The following is a 23,604-nucleotide window of genomic DNA, read 5'->3' as shown; positions in this document are numbered from 1 at the left end:
ATAGTAGAAACAGACAGTTATACCACACAATGAAATTCTTACTCTGTTCATTCTCACTACAAAAACGTAGTAGTAGTAGTAGTAGTAGTAGTAATAATAATAATAAGAGTTTTTATGTTCATTTGCATAGTAGAAACAGACAGTTATACCACACAATGAAATTCTTACTCTGTTCATTCTCACTACAAAAACGTAGTAGTAGTAGTAGTAGTAGTAGTAATAATAATAAGAGTTTTTATGTTCATTTGCATAGTAGAAACAGACAGTTATACCACACAATGAAATTCTTACTCTGTTCATTCTCCCTACAGAAACGTAGTAGTAGTAGTAGTAGTAGTAATAATAATAAGAGTTTTTATGTTCATTTGCATAGTAGAAACAGACAGTTATACCACACAATGAAATTCTTACTCTGTTCATTCTCACTACAAAAACGTAGTAGTAGTAGTAGTAGTAGTAGTAGTAATAATAAGAGTTTTTATGTTCATTTGCATAGTAGAAACAGACAGTTATACCACACAATGAAATTCTTACTCTGTTCATTCTCACTACAAAAACGTAGTAGTAGTAGTAGTAGTAGTAGTAGTAGTAGGGGAGGTGGTGGTCTAGTGGTTAAGCTGTTGGGCTTGACAAATCCCAGCCTGACCGGAAAATCACTAAGTTGTTATCACCCTAGTTGCTCCCGGTGTGTAGTGAATACCTTGTGTGGCAGCACCCTGACATCGGGGTGAATGTGAGGCATTATTGTAAAGCGCTTTGACCATCTGATGCAGATGGAAAAGTGCTATATAAATGCCGTCCATTTAATCAATCAATCAATTCAATCAATTTTATTTATATAGCGCCAAATCACAACAAACAGTTGCCCCAAGGCGCTTTATATTGTAAGGCAATGCCATACAATAATTACGTAAAAACCCCAAAGGTCAAAACGACCCCCTGTGAGCAAGCACTTGGCGACAGTGGGAAGGAAAAACTCCCTTTTAACAGGAAGAAACCTCCAGCAGAACCAGGCTCAGGGAGGGGCAGTCTTCTGCTGGGACTGGTTGGGGCTGAGGGAGAGAACCAGGAAAAAGACATGCTGTGGAAGGGAGCAGAGATCAATCACTAATGATTAAATGCAGAGTGGTGCATACAGAGCAAAAAGAGAAAGAAACACTCAGTGCATCATGGGAACCCCCCAGCAGTCTAAGTCTATAGCAGCATAACTAAGGGATGGTTCAGGGTCACCTGATCCAGCCCTAACTATAAGCTTTAGCAAAAAGGAAAGTTTTAAGCCTAATCTTAAAAGTAGAGAGGGTGTCTGTCTCCCTGATCCGAATTGGGAGCTGGTTCCACAGGAGAGGAGCCTGAAAGCTGAAGGCTCTGCCTCCCATTCTTCTCTTACAAACCCTAGGAACTACAAGTAAGCCTGCAGTCTGAGAGCGAAGCGCTCTATTGGGGTGATATGGTACTATGAGGTCCCTAAGATAAGAAGGGACCTGATTATTCAAAACCTTATAAGTAAGAAGAAGAATTTTAAATTCTATTCTAGAATTAACAGGAAGCCAATGAAGAGAGGCCAATATGGGTGAGATATGCTCTCTCCTTCTAGTCCCCGTCAGTACTCTAGTTGCAGCATTTTGAATTAACTGAAGGCTTTTCAGGGAACTTTTAGGACAACCTGATAATAATGAATTACAATAGTCCAGCCTAGAGGAAATAAATGCATGAATTAGTTTTTCAGCATCACTCTGAGACAAGACCTTTCTAATTTTAGAGATATTGCGTAAATGCAAAAAAGTAGTCTTACATATTTGTTTAATATGTGCTTTGAATGACATATCCTGATCAAAAATGACTCCAAGATTTCTCACAGTATTACTAGAGGTCAGGGTAATGCCATCCAGAGTAAGGATCTGGTTAGACACCATGTTTCTAAGATTTGTGGGGCCAAGTACAATAACTTCAGTTTTAGCTGAGTTTAAAAGCAGGAAATTAGAGGTCATCCATGTCTTTATGTCTGTAAGACAATCCTGCAGTTTAGCTAATTGGTGTGTGTCCTCTGGCTTCATGGATAGATAAAGCTGGGTATCATCTGCGTAACAATGAAAATTTAAGCAATGCCATCTAATAATACTGCCTAAGGGAAGCATGTATAAAGTGAATAAAATTGGTCCTAGCACAGAACCTTGTGGAACTCCATAATTAACCTTAGTCTGTGAAGAAGATTCCCCATTTACATGAACAAATTGTAATCTATTAGATAAATATGATTCAAACCACCGCAGCGCAGTGCCTTTAATACCTATGGCATGCTCTAATCTCTGTAATAAAATTTTATGGTCAACAGTATCAAAAGCAGCACTGAGGTCTAACAGAACAAGCACAGAGATGAGTCCACTGTCTGAGGCCATAAGAAGATCATTTGTAACCTTCACTAATGCTGTTTCTGTACTATGATGAATTCTAAAACCTGACTGAAACTCTTCAAATAGACCATTCCTCTGCAGGTGATCAGTTAGCTGTTTTACAACTACCCTTTCAAGAATTTTTGAGAGAAAAGGAAGGTTGGAGATTGGCCTATAATTAGCTAAGATAGCTGGGTCAAGTGATGGCTTTTTAAGTAATGGTTTAATTACTGCCATCTTAAAAGCCTGTGGTACATAGCCAACTAATAAAGATAGATTGATCATATTTAAGATCGAAGCATTAAATAATGGTAGGGCTTCCTTGAGCAGCCTGGTAGGAATGGGGTCTAATAAACATGTTGATGGTTTGGATGAAGTAACTAATGAAAATAACTCAGACAGAACAATCTGAGAGAAAGAGTCTAACCAAATACCGGCATCACTGAAAGCAGCCAAAGATAACGATACGTCTTTGGGATGGTTATGAGTAATTTTTTCTCTAATAGTTAAAATTTTATTAGCAAAGAAAGTCATGAAGTCATTACTAGTTAAAGTTAAAGGAATACTCGGCTCAATAGAGCTCTGATTCTTTGTCAGCCTGGCTACAGTGCTGAAAAGAAACCTGGGGTTGTTCTTATTTTCTTCAATTAGTGATGAGTAGTAAGATGTCTGATTTAAAGCTCTCTTTTTCAGAGGAGCTACAGCATCCAAAGTTGTCTTCAATGAGGATGTAAAACTATTGATGAGATACTCTATCTCACTTACAGAGTTTAGGTAGCTACTCTGCACTGTGTTGGTATATGGCATTAGGGAACATAAAGAAGGAAACATATCCTTAAACCTAGTTACAGCGCTTTCTGAAAGACTTCTAGTGTAATGAAACTTATTCCCCACTGCTGGGTAGTCCATCAGAGTAAATGTAAATGTTATTAAGAAATGATCAGACAGAAGGGAGTTTGCAGGGAATACTAAGTCTTCAATTTCCATACCATAAGTCAGAACAAGATCTAAGATATGATTAAAGTGGTGGATGGACTCATTTACATTTTGAGCAAAGCCAATTGAGTCTAATAATAGATTAAATGCAGTGTTGAGGCTGTCATTCTCAGCATCTGTGTGGATGTTAAAATCGCCCACTATAATTATCTTATCTGAGCTAAGCACTAAGCATTTACCATAGTAGTAGTAGTAGTAGCCACATGTACCTATGTGGTCATTAGCTGTTGTTGTTGTTGCTGCCAAGTGGTTAGTGGGCATGGTTTCAGTGTGGAAGGTTTCAGGTTCAAACCCCACCACTGCCACATTTCTCCATGTAATTGTGGAGTTGCGTCAGTCAAGACAGTTTTATGGAGATTCATAAAGTCCAAAATGTGTCTGTTTAACGGTAAAATGATGCTGTAGGTTGCACATCTGATTGGCTTTTTTTAATGTTTTTTTTTTTTAATCTTTCCATAATTTCACAGGAAAGTGTGGAACATCAGCTCCATATATGCAGTCGGCATTTCCCAGCAAGACATTCCCAAACCACTACACTATTGTCACGGTAATGGAACAGTGCACACACAAACACAGTACTGAATAGAATAGAACAGAATAGAATAGAATAGCATTTCTGCAATGAAATTCTGGTGGCATTTTCCAAACAGCTACACACAAACAACAACGCAGCAGCAGCTTTAAAAAAAAAACAAAAAAAAAAAACAAAAACAATGAACAGCTTTACAGGATGGCAAGACCTTCTTAAAATACTATAAAAAGGCGTTTAATAAGTTTTATAAGGTGCTTAATGCTTCGTGAGGCAGGATAGCGTTAGATATGTAAAGCGACTGTATTATTTATTGTATATGTTGATATCTGTTACTAAATGTCTGTGTTTGTGATGTGGGAGGGGGACTGGGTGGAGTTATGGAGGCCACAGCTCTAAGGAAAAAGCTGTTCCTTAGCCTATTAGTCCATGTCCTTATAGTGCGGTACCTCTTCCCCGACAGCAGAGGAGCAAACACGGAATGTCCCGGGTGTTGGGAAAGTGAATGCACGGACCCACGTTAGGGGGCGTAAATGAGCGGTCAATAGGAGTTCAAATAAATAACAATTTATTATGTAAAAGTGCAAACAGGTTACGAATATGCTGAGTCCAATTAATAACAAAATGGTGACACATGGGCAGGCCTGAGGGTAGGCGACACCTATCCAGAGAAGAGCCGGAACCCACAAAGTCCCACCGCCAGCCGGAGGCCTGCAATACACCGGAGCCGCCAAGTCCTGGTACCCCAGGTGGCCACCGTTCAAGGCTGTCGGACCGGTACTGCTGGCAGGAGCAAAAACAGATTAGGTGGGTGTGTGTACACCCAGCAAACAGTCAGCAAAACTCAGTAATCCTCCTGAAGGAATAAATCCAAATACTACCAGAGTGCAGAGGAAAACTGGAAAACGTGCAGTGTCAATTGTTATACTTAGCAAGTAAGAAGTGAGGAGTGGAGACGCCAACTCCTCCAAACTTCCCACAAACCCGGCTACAAGCTGCAAGTATATAAATCACAACTGCAAGGACTTCAGTGGCAATGAATGTGCGTACAGCACAAAACGGCTCAGTATGTTTACCTGTGTGGTAAGCTGATAACTCGGCAGAGTTATGGTGTCCTTCCCAGGCTTTTATGGGTGATGATGATGAAGATGACAAACAGCTGACAGCCAACGGAGCGCACCTGGTGGTGCCCAAGGAGGCCAAAAGGCCCGTGCGCCCTCTAAGGGCCAAAAGGTGCCAGCATGGCAGGGCGCCATCTGGTGGTGGGCCAGCAGTACCTCCTCTTCAGCGGCCCACATAACACCGGGTGGCTGTTGTCCTTGCAGATGGTCCGTGCCTTCCTCTGCAAGCAGGGGCATCAGACTGGGGGGGGGGGGGGGGGGGGGGGGTAAAGCGTACTATGTACCCAGGGTCCAGAGCATGGGGGGGCCACAAAAAACTGACATTAAATACATTTTTGTGTTACGTTATTAATGTCCATACAATTCATGTTGTAAAAGAATATAATTAGAATGAATGTATAAATGTTGCAAAAAATAATTTTGCTCTAACAATAATATTGAAAGATCTCTGAGGGCCCTTCCACCCCTGCACAGTTGTACAATGGTTTAGTCCAGGGGCACAGGCGACACCCCCCCCCCCCCCACACACACACACACACGTCAAACTGGATCTCACAGAAAGACGAGGTGTTTAGTAGTGCTGAAACATCCATCCATCCATCCATCCATTTTATTCCGCTTTATCCGGAGTCGGGTCGCAGGGGCAGCAGCTCAAGCAAAGCCGCCCATACCTCCGGATCCACACACACCTCCCCCAGCTCCTCCGGGGGAACCCCAAGGCGTTCCCAAACCAGCCGAGAGATGTAGTCCCTCCAGCATGTCCTGGGTCTTCCCCGGGGCCTCCTCCTAATGGGACGTGCCAAGAACACCTCTCCAGCGAGGCGTCCAGGGGGCATCCAGAAAAGATGCCAGAGCCACCTCAACTGACTCCTTTCGACGTGGAGGAGCAGCGGCTCGACTCTGAGCTCCTCCTGAGTGACCGAGCTCCTCACCCTATTTCTAAGGGAGCGCCCAGCCACCCTGCGGAGGAAACTCATCTTGGCCGCTTGTACTCGGGATCTCGTTCTTTCGGTCATGAGCCAAATCTCATGACCATAGATGAGGATCGGAACGTAGATCAATCGGTAAATCGAGAGCTTTGCCCCCCTACTCAGCTCTCTCTTCACCACGACAGTCCAATACAGCAACCACATCACTGCAGATGCTGCACCGATCTGTCTATCAATCTCACGCTCCATCCGTCCCTCACTCGTGAACAAGACCCCGAAATACTTAAACTCTTCCACTTGAGGCAAGGACATTCCACCGACCTGAAGAGGGCAAAGCACCTTTTTCCGTTCGAGAACCATGGCCTCTGATTTGGAGGTGCTGATTTTCATCCCGGATGCTTCACACTTGGCTGCAAACCGCCCCAGTGCACGCTGAAGGTCCTGATTTGACGAAGCCAACAGAACCACATCGTCCGCAACCAGCAGAGATGAGATTCTGTGGTTCCCAAACCAGACCCCCTCTACATCCTGGCTGCGCCTAGAAATTCTGTCCATAAAAATAATGAACAGAACCAGTGACAGGGCAGCCCTGGCGGAGGCCAACGTGCACTGGAAACAGGCTTGACTTACTACCGCCAATGCGAACCAAGCTCCTGCTGTGGTCATACAGGGACCGGATAGCCCTTAGCAAAGGACCCCGGACCCCGTACTCCCGGAGCACCCCCCACAGAGTGCCCCGAGGGACACAGTCGAACGCCTTCTCCAGATCCACAAAACACATGTGGACTGGTTGGGCGAACTCCCATGAACCCTCGAGCACCCGATGGAGTGTGTAGAGCTGGTCCAGTGTGCCGCGACCAGGACGAAAACCACACTGCTCCTCCTGAATCCGAGGTTCGACCATCGGTTGAATTCTCCTCTCCAGTACGCTGGAATAGACCTTACTGGGGAGGCTGAGGAGTGTGAGCCCTCTATAGTTGGAACACACCCTCCGGTCCCCCTTCTTAAACAGAGGGACCACCACCCCGGTCTGCCAATCCAGAGGCACTGTCTCCGATCGCCACGCGATGCTGCAGAGGTGTGTCAGCCAAGACAGTCCCACAACATCCAGAGACTTAAGGTACTCAGGACGGATTTTATCCACCCCAGGAGCCTTGCCACCGAGGAGCTTTTGAACCACCTCAGTGACTTCTGCCCGGGTAATGGATGAGTCCGCCTCTGAGTCCCAGTCTCTGCTTCCTCTTCGGAAGACGTGACGATGGGATTGAGGAGATCCTCGAAGTACTCCTTCCACCGGCTGACAACATCCCCAGTCAGGGTCAACAGCTCCCCACCCACACCGTAAACAGTGCTGGTGGAGAGCTGCTTCCGCCTCCTGAGGCATGGGACGGTTTGCCAGAATCTCTTCGAGGCCAACCGGTAGTCCTCCTCCATGGCCTCCCCGAACTCCTCCCAGACCCGAGTTTTTGCCTCTGCAACCGCACGGGCTGCGGCACGCTTGGCCTGCCAGTACCTGTCAGCTGCCTCTGGGGTTCCACCTACCAACAAAGATAAGTAGGACTCCTTCTTCAGCTTGACGGCATCCCTCACTTCCGGTGTCCACCACCGGGTTTGGGGATTGCCGCCACGACAGGCACCAGAGACCTTGCGACCACAGCTACGAGTGGCTGCATCGACAATGGTCCACTCGGACTCCATGTCTCCAACCTCCCCCGGGATCTGGGAGAAGTTCTCCCGGAGGTGGAAGTTGAAGACCTTGCTGACAGAGGGTTCTGCCAGTCATTCCCAGCAGACCCTCACGATACGTTTGGGCCTGCCAGATCTGACCGGCTTCCTCCCCTCCCAGCGGATCCAACTCACCACCAGGTGGTGATCGGTCGACAGCTCTGCCCCTCTCTTCACTCGAGTGTCTGAGACACGTGGCCAAAGGTCAGATGATACGACTACAAAGTTGATCATCGACCTCCGGCTCAGGGTGTCCTGGTGCCATGTGCACTTATGGACACCCTTGTGCTCGAACATGGTGTTTGTGATGGACAAACTGTGACTAGCACAGAAGTCCAACAACTGAACACCACTTGGGTTCAGATCGGGGAGGCCATGCTTCCCGATCACCCCCCTCCAGGTCTCACTGTCGCCGCCCACGTGGGTGTTGAAATCCCCCAGGAGAACAATGGAGTCCCCAATCGGCGCGCTATCTAGTACCCCTCCCAGGGGACTCCGGGTACTCTGCACTGCTGCTCGGCCCGTAGGCCGAGACAACGGTGAGAGACCTGTTCCTGACCCTGACGCAAATTTGTTTCGGTCAAACCACATCTAAGCTGTGTTTTTACACAAGAAAAAAAATAAAATGCAGTAAACTGCACATTTGTGTCTTTTTTCATGAAAATATCTTATTAAATATAGCATATTACACTTTCGTCAGTCCTTTCGTGGACTCTTGCTGTAATATGTTGTCAGTGGTTGAGATAGTTGCTGTAGGCATCTAAACCTGATGGAAATCTCTTTGTGGTGTGTCGGTGATGTATGTATGTGCAAAATAAAACAAAACACTACTCCAGGTATAATTTTGACGAGAATATAACATAACTTTGTTACAAGGTCAAACGTTGATGTTGTGTGACAAAGGCCTTTTAATAATAACTCAAAGAAATAATGGCAAAACTCACATGTAAGTAAAAAAAATAAATAATAATAATAATTGACCGATAAACTGATTAGTAAAATAATTGTTAGTTGCAGCCCTAGTGTTTAGGCTGAAATAAAATGTGTTTCCTAAAAAATCAAAGTCCGGATTTCAAAAAAGAAGAGAAAAGGACAGGGAAAGAAAACTAAATGAGGGAAAGCAGCTGCTAACCAAATTCTTTGAAAAGAGAGGTGAGCTTGAAAGCTAGCTATATTGAGTTGGGGGATCTGGGTCCCCCAGACCCCCCAACTCAATATTGCTCCCCCAACTTTAAAAAGGGTTCTGACTCCCAGGTGTGATCTAAGGTATACGTGCTTTAGACTTGGTTTGACTACGCATTAGAAATTTGGTGTTTGCTTTAATAAAAAAGAACATAACAGTGGGGGGAGGGGGGTCTTCAATATGGCTAGTACCTTGAGCCCAGAATTTGGTGCTACGCCCCTGTCTGCAAGTACTCAACATACACAGAGTCTAAGTCTGGGGATCAGCTCCTATAATCCTCTGTGCTGTTTTCACCACCCTGGAACGATCTTTTCTACGGTACCACACTGTGCAGCCCTGCCAGAGAATGTTCTTGATGGTGCTTCTGCAGAAGTTCCTGAGCAGCTGTGGAGCCACACCAGCCTGCTTCAGCTTCCTCAGGAAGAACATCTTCTGCTCTCCTTTTTTTCACCAGGTTGTGGGTATGTAATGCCCATGTCAGATCCTTGGTGATGTGAGTGCCAAGGAACTGCTGATGTGTCATGGGGGCTGTGAGACTCTCCTGGTCCTCCTGAAGTCTATGATGTCTGCCCATCACTCTGACAGGTGTTTGACCTCCTCCCTGCACCAGGTCTCGTTGTTGTCCCTGATAAGGCCTACCATCGCAGTGCTGTTGACAAACTTTATCAGGGTGTTGGAGGAGTGAGTGGGGACACAGTCCTGGGTGAAGGAAGTGAAGAGTGCCAGACTGAGCACACACCCTTGTGGTGTGCCTGTGTTCATGGTTATAGTGCCAGATGTCAGGTTCCCCATGTGGTTTATGTACAACTTACAACATACTGTTTATGTGAAACTTAAAATGTAAAGAAATGATTCCAGCAGATCAGTTTGTTGTTGCAGTTAAAGAATGACATCACTAAAATCCTGTATTTTATTATTATTATTAGTTTCAACATTTTTAACTAATTGAACTTTCTAAAATCTGGCAGAATAACATGTATCTTTGAGAGTTGTACGTGCACACAGATCCTGGTTTTTTGAAGTGAACAAATGCACGGCAGATTTGGAATGGCTCAGTTGTGTGCCAGGAAATGCTGGTAAGAGTTTTTCTGGAATTGTGTTGCCACCTGGCGCGGGAAAACCCACTGTATATAATGTCGACACCCACTGACGTGATGGCTGATATATTTTGTATCAACAGTAGTAGATGTGTGGAAGCAGTGATGCATCCGTGCTCATCCACAGCCAGTAAAAGTAGAATTATTAGTGAATTATGACGAAATTAGTCAAATTGAACATTTATACCAAAGGAATTCCCACTTGAAGTCATTTTTACCATCTTTTATTCTCCTCTTTCTGTTTCTTTCCTTAAAATTTTCTTTTTTATTTCTCTTTTCTGCTTCTTTTCTTCTTTGTGTTTTCTCCTTTGTGGCTCTTTACTCTGTGTATTGGCACAATGGCAACAGCAGGATTTAACTGATGTGTATGTCTGTGGTCAAAATAACTCAAAAATGGATGGATTTCCTTCAAACTTGGAGAGCACATTACTGGGATAGATAACCTGAGGTGATTTCTTTATTGTCATTCTACCTTGTGAAAGGCACAAACTGGAATGAAATTTCATTGCCACTGTCTCCACACAAAAACAAAGATGAATAATATGAAAGACCAACAGTGGCAGCGCCAAGGGGGGGCTTGGGGGGGCTTAAGCTCCCCCAATAATGAGCCAAGCTCCCCCTCGCCCCCCACACCCCCCCCAATAATTCTGCCAATAATGTGAATAGCGATTGACGTACTTGTGGATCTCAACTGCAGTTTTGCGCTGAGAACATCTCAGTATTGCGTAACTGAACAAAGTGATGAATGCAATCATTCTAAGTGATGTGTGTGTGCATTGATACCACATTTTAGAGGAGCATGGGTGACTAAAACATATACCTTGGTATTTATAAAGGAATTGACTATATATTGTTCATTTCGACAACATTTTGTGGAGCCCCTCCAACTTTTACCCCAGCCCCCCCAACAAAAATTTCCTGGCGCCGCCACTGAAGAGCAAATATACTAAAAAACAAATATACTATGAGTGTGAATATACTAAATAATAGGTATACAATAAATATAAATACTGCAATGTGCAATTAAAGGTGCAAAGCCGTGCAAATAGTTAAAATGTTAACATGTACACAATATGGGGAAGAAGTTTTTGCAGAATCTGGAGGTTCTGCTCCAAATGCCCTGAGAAGAGTCTGTGGTTGGATGTGTGGGGTCTGCAATGATTTTTGTGACTTTTGACAGGTAGCGGCTGTGGGCAGTGTCCTTGATGGGAGGGAGGGGAACACCAGTGACCTTCTCAGCAGCTCTCACCACTCTCTCCAGAACCTTATGGTGCACGACAGTGCAGCTCTCATGTCATATTTTACAATTACTAAAACATTATTGTCCACAGAATGGAAATTCACTTTTGGTTTCACCATTGACATATTTTATTTAACCAGGTTAGTCCCACTGAGACTGAGATCTCTTTAACAAGGGAAACCTGGACAATTTTTCCAGTTCACCTAAGCTGCATGTCATTAGATGTGGGAGGAAACCGGAGCACCTGGAGAAAACCCACGCAAACAAGGGGAGAACATGCAAACTCCACACAGAAAGGCCACAGGTGGGAATCGATCCCATGACCTTCTTGCTGTGAGGCAACAGTGCTAAGCACTAAACCGCCGTGCTGCCCATATCTCAAGACAGTAGCACATACAGCAGTGTTCAGAATAATAGTAGTGCTATGTGACTAAAAAGATTAATCCAGGTTTTAAGTATATTTCTTATTGTTACATGGGAAACGAGGTACCAGGAGATTCAGTGGATTCTCACAAATCCAACAAGACCAAGCATTCATGATATGCACACTCTTAAGGCTATGAAATTGGGCTATTAGTAAAAAAAAAGTAGAAAAGGGGTGTTCACAATAATAGTAGTGTGGCATTCAGTCAGTGAGTTCGTCAATTTTGTGGAACAAACAGGTGTGAATCAGGTGTCCCCTATTTAAGGATGAAGCCAGCACCTGTTGAACATGCTTTTCTCTTTGAAAGCCTGAGGAAAATGGGACGTTCAAGACATTGTTCAGAAGAACAGCATAGTTTGAAGCTGATTGGAGAGGGGAAAACTTATACGCAGGTGCAAAAAATTATAGGCTGTTCATCTACAATGATCTCCAGTGCTTTAAAATGGACAAAAAAAAAACAGAGACGCGTGGAAGAAAATGGAAAACAACCATCAAAATGGATAGAAGAATAACCAGAATGGCACAGGCTCACCCATTGATCAGCTCCAGGATGATCAAAGACAGTCTGGAGTTACCTGTAAGTGCTGTGACAGTTAGAAGACGCCTATGAGAAGCTAATTTATTTGCAAGAATCCCCCACAAAGTCCCTCTGTTAAATAAAAGACGTGCAGAAGAGGTTACAATTTACCAAAGAACACATCAACTGGCCTAAAGAGAAATGGAGGAATATTTTGTGGACTGATGAGAGTAAAATTGTTCTTTTTGGGTCCAAGGGCCGCAGACAGTTTGTGACACGACCCCCAAACTCTGAATTCAAGCCACAGTTCACAGTGAAGACAGTGAAGCATGGTGGTGCAAGCATCATGATATGGGCATGTTTCTCCTACTATGGTGTTGGGCCTATATATTGCATACCAGGTATCATGGATCAGTTTGGATATGTCAAAATACTTGAAGAGGTCATGTTGCCTTGTGCTGAAGAGGACATGCCCTTGAAATGGGTGTTTCAACAAGACAATGACCCCAAGCACACTAGTAAACAAGCAAAATCTTGGTTCCAAACCAACAAAATGAATGCCTTGCAGATGTGAAGAAATCCTGAAAAACTGTGGTTATACAACTAAATACTAGTTTAGTGAGTCACAGGATTGCTAAAAAAGCAGTTTGAACATAACAGTTTTGAGTTTGTAGCGTCAACAGCAGATGCTACTATTATTGTGAACACCCCCTTTTCTACTTATTTTTTTTTCTAATAGCCCAATTTCATTGCCTTAAGAGTGTGCATATCATGAATGCTTGGTCTTGTTGGATTTGTGAGAATCTACTGAATCTACTGGTACCTTGTTTCCCATGTAACAATAAGAAATAGTCACATAGTCACATAGCACTGCTATTATTCTGAACACTACTGTACAGGACATATAATAAAACATTGCAGAGTAGAAATGTAACAAAAATATAGTGCAAAAATATGTATAAAATATAATAAATATTATAAGTGCATTTAAAATACAGTTACTATCCAGTCATCACACATTCAAAAACATACTAATAAAAGTACACCACAGAAAAACCTGCAGTGGCAAAAAAAAAGCCATCAGCAAAAGTAGGGAGCAGATGTAAAGTTAAGCAGCTACCTTCTATTTTTATTTATTGCATTGACAGCGTCCGGGACAAAGGACCTTTTATAAAGGTTCTTCCTTGCTATTGGTCGTCTGCAACGCTTCCCTGAAGGTAAAAGCTCAAATTCACTATACAAAGGATGGGAGGAGTCATTAATGATCTTCTCATCTTCACTTGTTATTAATTCATCATACAGACTACTCAACTGCTTCTGTGGCTCAATAGTGAACTTGGAGTTCACTATTTTTTTCAGTTTGTTTCTCCATTTAATCTTCAAATTTCCACACCACATGACCATATTAAAATGATAAAATACTTTCCACCAGGCTCTTATACACCGTTTCTAAAATAGCTTGTCTCAGTCCAAAATTGTTGAGCTTGTGTAGCAAGTAGTGGCACTGTGAACATTTTTTAAAACTGTGATCTGTATTAATTTGAAAAGTAGGACTGCTGTCAGTGTAAGTATCCATGTATGTCTGTCAGGTCATGAGGGTTATCACACGAGTCAAAGATCTGTCAGTCCGTGTCTTCAAGAAAGTCTCTCAGTTCTTCCTTGCAATCATCTGACGATATGTATATATTTATACACAGACTTTTTCCATTTCAGTTTCGCCCGTACCGTGAGAGCAGATGTATCACGTTAGGATCACACTTTCCAGGAGCAGGCCGACAGATGGATTTGTAGGCTGACATACACTTATCCAGGGTGTAATGTGGGCACATGATTTGACAAGTTGCAGGAATTAAAGACAAGGCATCTCTAATTAAAGATAGAGATGCAGTTTGTTAGGATGCTCTCGACCGTGTCCCTGTAGAAAGTGGTGAGGATGTAAGGAGGAGGGTGAGCTCTCCTTAGCCGTCTGAGGAAGCACAGTTGCTGGTGGGCTTTCTTGGTCAGGGAGGATGTGTACCGGTGTCGCCGACCGAAAGGTCCCCCTAAAAATCGGTACCCTCCCCCCCGATGACGCGGTTCACGGATTATCACCTCGTTTGTGCTTCAAACTGCACTCCAGTCATCATCTATCTCAGCGACAGATATCTGCAGCTTTTGTACAACAGTCATTTCAACATAAATTCAGCATTATTTCATCAGAAAAGGCGGCAGAAGCAATCAGAGCGCCGCGGCTACACAAGCTGCTAGCTGATGCGTTCACCGCACGTCGGTTATTTCAAAGCGTCACAGAATTTCGTCAAGTTTCTGCTTAAAACTGACTTTCGAATGATTTAAGAGGTTTTACCTTTATCATCTGATGGTTAATAATCCCATTAATCCATTTAATCGCTTTGGGTGAAGAGACTCTGCTGTGGTCCGAAATGATACATGCGCAGATGCAAAAGGCAGACTGATTTTTTAGGGGCGGACCGTTTGGTCTGCGACACCGGGTCCACGGACTTGACCTGGAAAATCAACAGTGAAAATATCTGTGATTGAATGACTTCATAATGAAGTCATACACAGTCAAAATCACCATTACAGACATTACAGATGTATATTTACTTGTACACTTATATTGCTGTGTGTAGAGCGAGCGAGTGTAGATGTCTCCTTCATTTGCACTTCTCTTCTTTTTCTTATATGTCTTCATTTTGTTTCTCAGGGTTTATATCCAGAGGCCAATGGTTTGATTGACAATGAGATGTACGACCCGGTATTTGACGCCACCTTCAGTCTGTCCAATTCAGAGAAGGACAATCCTCGCTGGTACCTCGGCCAGCCTGTGAGTCTATCATCCACTCAACACGACTTTTCTGCGTAATTATTAACCAAAACCTACCCAAAACTGCTGATCCAGTCATCATAAAATCTTTAATAACATTTTCCCTTACTTGGAATAGAAATACTAAAATTATGGAGCAATTAGCACAAACCTGCATACAACTGAAGTTTTTGAAATAAACCTTTCAGTATTCAAGACACATCATTTTTCTACTTTTGCTGACCAACTGCTTCCTCTGTGTATTTCACAATAAAAGCACATTATTCTGTTGCTTATATGTTAATCAGAGAAGATTTTCTCAAACCTGCAAATGCTTTATTTTGACATCTTGTCAGGATTCTACAGTTTGATATGAAAAACACACCAGGATGAGTAATACCAAATACTGTATGTAGACATTTAATTTAATATAAAAGGCATTGACGCAAATATGAGAATTTGGAATGTGGATTTTGTTGAAAGTGAATCAAGTGTCAGTTCAGAGAAAACGCTGACTGCTTTGACTGTGATTTACAAATTACAATTTTTTTTTTCAAGATGGCGCTGTTGAAGCAGCAGCCTGTTAATTCAGCTCTGCTCCCTCTTTTCCTACTTTCGCTATTTTTAATACTTTTTAATGGTGCTTATTTGTTTTTATTTGCAGTGGGTGGTACCCTGTGCAAGTATGCACATGGGAAACCCACTTTTTTTGCTCTTGTGATTAGTTTTATGATGGTCTCTTCACTTTTCGAGGAAGCGCTGGGAAATCCCTTTGTCTGCAGCTCCGGACGTCCCACTGTTTATAGCCGGGATCAGCTGCTTGGACTAAGAGACTCAATGCACAGTGGGCCGGGTCCCCGCTATGCTGAGCACCCGGACGTACCTGCAGACATTCAGAAGAAATGGAGAGGCTGCAGAGGTGGACAGACGAAGTGGAGAAGGACTTATATTCCGTCTGTGGTCATGGGGAATGTAAGATCTCTCCACAACAAGACAGAGGAGCTATCAGCGCTAACCCGTTTCCAGAGGCTGTATAAAGACTGCAGTCTCATGTGCGTCATGGAGACACCGAACTCTTTACTCAACATGGATGGCTTCATACTCATCCACGCGGACAGGACGCTAGTGGAGAGCGGAAAAAAGAGGAGGGGGGCTCGCCATTTATGTGAACGAGAAATGGTGCAGTGGGTCTCATATTCACGTGAAGGAGCATATCTGCTCCTTGGATGTGGAGCTACTTGTGGTGACCATGACTCATGAAGACCATGGAACGGCTCGTCCTGTCTCACCTCCGCACCGTGGTGAGCGACACCCAGGACCCACTGCAGTTTGCCTACAGGCCCAACATCAGGGTAGATGATGCTGTCATCTACCTACTGCAATGAGTACTCACCCACCTGGAGACCGGCGGGAGCGCTGTGAGAGTCATGTTCTTTGATTTCTCCAGTGCTTTTAACACTATCAGACCGGCACTGCTGAGGGGGAAGCTGGAGGAGGCAGGTGTGGATGAACACCTCGCTGCCTGGACCATCGACTACCTCACTGACCGCCCGCAGTACGTGCGGCTGTCAGTCTGAGGTGGTAAGGTGCAGCACCGGGGCCCCCCAGGGCACTGTCCTCTTGCCTTTCCTCTTCACCCTCTACACCTCGGACTTCACCTACAACACAGACAGCTGCCACCTCCAGAAGTTCTTTGACTCCGTCATTGTGGGTCCTGTGTCTGAGGGGAACGAGCTGGAGTACAGGTCGGTCATCACAGACTTCGTGGACTGGTGTGAGCGCAACCACTTGTGTCTCAACACCAGTAAGACGAAGGAGATGGTGATCGACTTCAGGAAGAAACCACCACCTTATCCACCAGTGAACATCCAGGGGGAAGACATAAAGACTGTGGACAGTCTCAAATACCTGGGTGTTCACCTCAACATCAAACTGGACTGGACTCACAACACCGACTCCCTGTACAAGAAGGGACAGAGACACCTCCACCTCCTGAAAAGACTGAGATCCTTTGGAATGAGCAGGCTTCTGCTTAAGACCTTCTACGACTCTGTTGTAGCCTCAGCTCTCCTCTATGCTGTCGTCTGTTGGGCCCCGGGCAGCACAGAGCGGGAGAGAAAGAAACTGAACAAGCTGGTCAGGAAGTCCAGCTCTGTCCTGGAGTCTCTGGAGGAGGTGGCTGAGAGGAGGGTGTTAACCAAGCTCAAATCCATCATGAACAACTCCTCTCACCCTCTGCACCAGACTGTAGTGGAGCTGACCAGCTCGTTCAGTGACAGACTGAGGCACCCTCAGTGCAAGAAGGAACGATACCGCAGGTCGTTCCTCCCTGCTGCTGTCAGGCTGTACAATAACACTGTGAAATAACCACATGCAATAATATGTCCACATATCATGTGCAATAACAACTAGTTTACAAATCCCAGCACTAATGTCACCTTACCACATCTTGTGGTAAGGTGACTTGGTGCACTTGACTCTTACTTGCCTCTACTGGTGGTGGCTCTCACTGCGGTATTGTATCACTTCCTGTTCCGGAGCACAGCGGTGTTTTTCTGTATCTGTTAGCTGTTTAATCTGCGCAGTTAGATTGATCTAGTTATCTAGATTACGATTTGTTTCCCAGTGTAATCTTTACGTGCCTTAACTAAAGCACTCCTTCTGCTGAATCACCTCTAAATTATTTACACATTATTCACTTTGCGTGTTTTTAGGAATCCGCTAGCTTAGCGTAGCTACTAGCTCTTAGCCGATTTAGCATGGCGGCTTCTCCTGTCTCTCCCGCACTTTTCTGCTCTGAGTGTGAAATGTTTAGTTATTCCTCGGCCTCCTTTAGCAGTAACGGTACTTGTAATAAGTGTAGCTTATTCGTAGCTTTGGAGGCCAGGCTGGGCGAATTGGAGACTTGGCTCCACACCGTGGAAAATTCTACAGCTAGCCAGGCCCCTGTAGTCGGTGCGGACCAAGGTAGCTTAGACGCCGTTAGTTACCCCCTGGCAGATCCCGAGCAGCCGGGAAAGCAGGCCGACTGGGTGACTGTGAGGAGGAAGCGTAGTTCTAAACAGAAGCCCCGTGTACACGCCAACCCGTTCACATCTCTAACCGTTTTTCCCCACTCGGCGACACACCCGCCGAGGATCAAACTCTGGTTATTGGCGACTCTGTTTTGCGAAATGTGAAGTTAGCGACACCAGCAACCATAGTCAATTGTCTTCCGGGGGCCAGAGCAGGCGACATTGAAGGAAATTTGAAACTGCTGGCTAAGGCTAAGCGTAAATTTGGTAAGATTGTAATTCACGTTGGCAGTAATAACACCCGGTTACGCCAATCGGAGGTCACTAAAATTAACATTAAATCGGTGTGTAACTTTGCAAAAACAATGTCGGACTCTGTAGTTTTCTCTGGGCCCCTCCCCAATCAGACCGGGAGTGACATGTTTAGCCGCATGTTCTCCTTGAATTGCTGGCTGTCTGAGTGGTGTCCAAAAAATGAGGTGGGCTTCATAGATAATTGGCAAAGCTTCTGGGGAAAAGCTGGTCTTGTTAGGAGAGACAGCATCCATCCCACTTTGGATGGAGCAGCTCTCATTTCTAGAAATCTGGCCAATTTTCTTAAATCCTCCAAACCGTGACTATCCAGGGTTGGGACCAGGAAGCAGAGTTGTAATCTTACACACCTCTCTGCAGCTTCTCTCCCCCTGCCATCCCCTCATTACCCCATCCCCGTAGAGACGGTGCCTGCTCCCAGACTACCAATAACCAGAAAAATCTATTTTAGCATAAAAATTCAAAAAGAAAAAATAATATAGCACCTTCAACTGCACCACAGACTAAAACAGTTAAATGTGGTCTATTAAACATTAGGTCTCTCTCTTCTAAGTCCCTGTTGGTAAATGATATAATAATTGATCAACATATTGATTTATTCTGCCTTACAGAAACCTGGTTACAGCAGGATGAATATGTTAGTTTAAATGAGTCAACACCCCCGAGTCACACTAACTGTCAGAATGCTCGTAGCACGGGCCGGGGCGGAGGATTAGCAGCAATCTTCCATTCCAGCTTATTAATTAATCAAAAACCCAGACAGAGCTTTAATTCATTTGAAAGCTTGACTCTTAGTCTTGTCCATCCAAATTGGAAGTCCCAAAAACCAGTTTTATTTGTTATTGTCTATCGTCCACCTGGTCGTTACTGTGAGTTTCTCTGTGAATTTTCAGACCTTTTGTCTGACTTAGTGCTTAGCTCAGATAAGATAATTATAGTGGGCGATTTTAACATCCACACAGATGCTGAGAATGACAGCCTCAACACTGCATTTAATCTATTATTAGACTCTATTGGCTTTGCTCTAAAAGTAATTGAGTCCACCCACCACTTTAATCATATCTTAGATCTTGTTCTGACTTATGGTATGGAAATAGAAGACTTAACAGTATTCCCTGAAAACTCCCTTCTGTCTGATCATTTCTTAATAACATTTACATTTACTCTGATGGACTACCCAGCTGTGGGGAATAAGTTTCATTACACTAGAAGTCTTTCAGAAAGCGCTGTAACTAGGGTTAAGATATGATTCCTTCTTTATGTTCTCTAATGCCATATACCAACACAGTGCAGAGTAGCTACCTAAACTCTGTAAGTGAGATAGAGTATCTCATCAATAGTTTTACATCCTCATTGAAGACAACTTTAGATGCTGTAGCTCCTCTAAAAAAGAGAGCTTTAAATCAGAAGTGCCTGACTCCGTGGTATAACTCACAAACTCGTAGCTTAAAGCAGATAACCCGTAAGTTGGAGAGGAAATGGCGTCTCACTAATTTAGAAGATCTTCACTTAGCCTGGAAAAAGAGTCTGTTGCTCTATAAAAAAGCCCTCCGTAAAGCTAGGACATCTTTCTACTCATCACTAATTGAAGAAAATAAGAACAACCCCAGGTTTCTTTTCAGCACTGTAGCCAAGCTGACAAAGAGTCAGAGCTCTATTGAGCTGAGTATTCCATTAACTTTAACTAGTAATGACTTCATGACTTTCTTTGCTAACAAAATTTTAACTATTAGAGAAAAAATTACTCATAACCATCCAAAAGACGTATCGTTATCTTTGGCTGCTTTCAGTGATGCCGGTATTTGGTTAGACTGTTTCTCTCCGATTGTTCTGTCTGAGTTATTTTCATTAGTTACTTCATCCAAACCATCAACATGTTTATTAGACCCCATTCCTACCAGGCTGCTCAAGGAAGCCCTACCATTATTTAATGCTTCGATCTTAAATATGATCAATCTATCTTTGTTAGTTGGCTATGTACCACAGGCTTTTAAGGTGGCAGTAATTAAACCATTACTTAAAAAGCCATCACTTGACCCAGCTATCTTAGCTAATTATAGGCCAATCTCCAACCTTCCTTTTCTCTCAAAAATTCTTGAAAGGGTAGTTGTAAAACAGCTAACTGATCATCTGCAGAGGAATGGTCTATTTGAAGAGTTTCAGTCAGGTTTTAGAATTCATCATAGTACAGAAACAGCATTAGTGAAGGTTACAAATGATCTTCTTATGCCCTCGGACAGTGGACTCATCTCTGTGCTTGTTCTGTTAGACCTCAGTGCTGCTTTTGATACTGTTGACCATAAAATTTTATTACAGAGATTAGAGCATGCCATAGGTATTAAAGGCACTGCGCTGCGATGGTTTGAATCATATTTGTCTAATAGATTACAATTTGTTCATGTAAATGGGGAATCTTCTTCACAGACTAAAGTTAATTATGGAGTTCCACAAGGTTCTGTGCTAGGACCAATTTTATTCACTTTATACATGCTTCCCTTAGGCAGTATTATTAGACAGTATTGCTTAAATTTTCATTGTTACGCAGATGATACCCAGCTTTATCTATCCATGAAGCCAGAGGACACACACCAATTAGCTAAACTGCAGGATTGTCTTACAGACATAAAGACATGGATGACCTCTAATTTCCTGCTTTTAAACTCAGATAAAACTGAAGTTATTGTACTTGGCCCCACAAATCTTAGAAACATGGTGTCTAACCAGATCCTTACTCTGGATGGCATTACCCTGACCTCTAGTAATACTGTGAGAAATCTTGGAGCCATTTTTGATCAGGATATGTCATTCAAAGCGCATATTAAACAAATATGTAGGACTGCTTTTTTGCATTTACGCAATATCTCTAAAATCAGAAAGGTCTTGTCTCAGAGTGATGCTGAAAAACTAATTCATGCATTTATTTCCTCTAGCCTGGACTATTGTAATTCATTATTATCAGGTTGTCCTAAAAGTTCCCTAAAAAGCCTTCAGTTAATTCAAAATGCTGCAGCTAGAGTACTGACGGGGACTAGAAGGAGAGAGCATATCTCACCCATATTGGCCTCTCTTCATTGGCTTCCTGTTAATTCTAGAATAGAATTTAAAATTCTTCTTCTTACTTATAAGGTTTTGAATAATCAGGTCCCATCTTATCTTAGGGACCTCGTAGTACCATATCACCCCAATAGAGCGCTTCGCTCTCAGACTGCAGGCTTACTTGTAGTTCCTAGGGTTTGTAAGAGTAGAATGGGAGGCAGAGCCTTCAGCTTTCAGGCTCCTCTCCTGTGGAACCAGCTCCCAATTCAGATCAGGGAGACAGACACCCTCTCTACTTTTAAGATTAGGCTTAAAACTTTCCTTTTTGCTAAAGCTTATAGTTAGGGCTGGATCAGGTGACCCTGAACCATCCCTTAGTTATGCTGCTATAGACGTAGACTGCTGGGGGGTTCCCATGATGCACTGTTTCTTTCTCTTTTTGCTCTGTATGCACCACTCTGCATTTAATCATTAGTGATCGATCTCTGCTCCCCTCCACAGCATGTCATTTTCCTGGTTCTCTCCCTCAGCCCCAACCAGTCCCAGCAGAAGACTGCCCCTCCCTGAGCCTGGTTCTGCTGGAGGTTTCTTCCTGTTAAAAGGGAGTTTTTCCTTCCCACTGTAGCCAAGTGCTTGCTCACAGGGGGTCGTTTTGACCGTTGGGGTTTTACATAATTATTGTATGGCCTTGCCTTACAATATAAAGCGCCTTGGGGCAACTGTTTGTTGTGATTTGGCGCTATATAAAAAAATTGATTGATTGATTGATCTAAACTCCATTTCACATATTGTAAAGAAGATGCTCCTATCTCCCTTTCAATCCCAATCATGTTTATATATATGCATATGTATATGTGTATAGGTATGTGTGTGCATATGGGTATGCATGTATGGGTGTATGTGTATATGCATATGTATACATATATATATATATATATATATATATATATATATATATATATATATATATATATATATATATATATATATATATATATATATACACACACACACACACGTATATATGTATACATATATATGTATATAGGTATGTACGTGGGTGTGTGTGTATGTATGTATGTATATATATATATATATATACATATACGCACGTATGTGAGTGCGTGTGTGTGTGTATATATACACATATATATTCTATTTCTACCTTATTTCTTATGTCTTGTACTGTCACAAGTATTATTATCATTGCTTATCCTTGCACACACTGTTCAATGAACATTTTCCTGTACTTGCACCCATCTTGTGTTTTCTTAAGAGCTGACGTAATATGTGAATTTCTCCTCTGTGAAATCAATAAAGTTTATCTGTCTATCTAAATTCATTCATTCATGAACTCTTTCTTAAACTAGACAATTAAATTCCTTTACACTCGTGGCCAAAAGGTCAGCTGACTCACAACATTCAGTCATGTTGAAGCATGAGTGTACTGGACACCTGAAAGTTTGCTGGTAGTGGGCCAAGCTTTCCCATCATTTGTTAGACGGCGGCTTTGCAGTGAACTTTAATTTCTTTTTTGTTCTTGTTTTTGCTCACTTCTTCACAGTGCACATCCGGTTAGATTATCACATGGGATTTATTTTTGCCATGGTTATTTGCTGCACACAGCAGCTGGGTGAGAGGCTTTTCACCACAGGCTGTGGTTCTGAATCCTGTGCGCTCTGCACTGTGAAACGATCCTGGCTCCGTGCTGGAGGTGAGTTTCATGTTTAATAATGTTGTCATGGCCCGGCGATACAGTTCCACGCCACACCTCCTACAGAGTTTAAATGACGATCAAGTAATAATATGTATATTACAGCGGTGAGATACGTTCAGCTCCGAACCTCTGACGCATGCAGTGATGCATTACTGCGCATGAAACCACGGAGAGGCGCACCTGCCCGTGGTGCCACAGATATGATAGGCACAATATTTCACATTATTTATGTCACCTATGGGAAGGACTGGAAATATATTTGTACTGTAAGGTCTATTATGGATATAACCACCTGTTCAGATCTGCAGCAGCGTGTGCTGTGCAGCGGCACATGGTGCTTTCGGTTTGATTGCACGCTGTTTACACCCACTACACATGATGAATGCATGCCACATACATCCCATCTCAAGTGATTTTAACTGTGCAACACACTCGAGACAGCCGAACGAATGGGACCAACTATGTAGATGCTCACAGACTGCCGTCCGTCCGTCTACAGATCGCACCTCAATACTTCCTGACTGTGGCTGGATGTGTTATTCTGATGCCATTCAGCCTCAATCAGCGTATG

The 23,604-nt window shown here is 43.3% G+C and overlaps 1 protein-coding gene across 1 annotated transcript in view; it reads left to right on the top strand.

Annotated features, from left to right (window-relative positions):
• LOC117501468 (ectonucleotide pyrophosphatase/phosphodiesterase family member 3) overlaps window positions 1-23,604 on the top strand; it is a 137,199-nt gene that overhangs the window by 23,841 nt on the left and 89,754 nt on the right. Inside the window, exons 7-8 of the mRNA XM_034160368.1 lie at window positions 3,854-3,933; window positions 14,856-14,975. Coding sequence (XP_034016259.1) covers window positions 3,854-3,933; window positions 14,856-14,975 — 200 coding nt within the window. The remainder of the gene's footprint in view (window positions 1-3,853; window positions 3,934-14,855; window positions 14,976-23,604) is intronic.

This window comes from Thalassophryne amazonica, chromosome 20 (assembly GCF_902500255.1).
Source record: "Thalassophryne amazonica chromosome 20, fThaAma1.1, whole genome shotgun sequence".
NCBI lineage: Eukaryota > Metazoa > Chordata > Actinopteri > Batrachoidiformes > Batrachoididae > Thalassophryne > Thalassophryne amazonica.
This window is presented reverse-complemented; position numbering and strand designations above follow the sequence as displayed.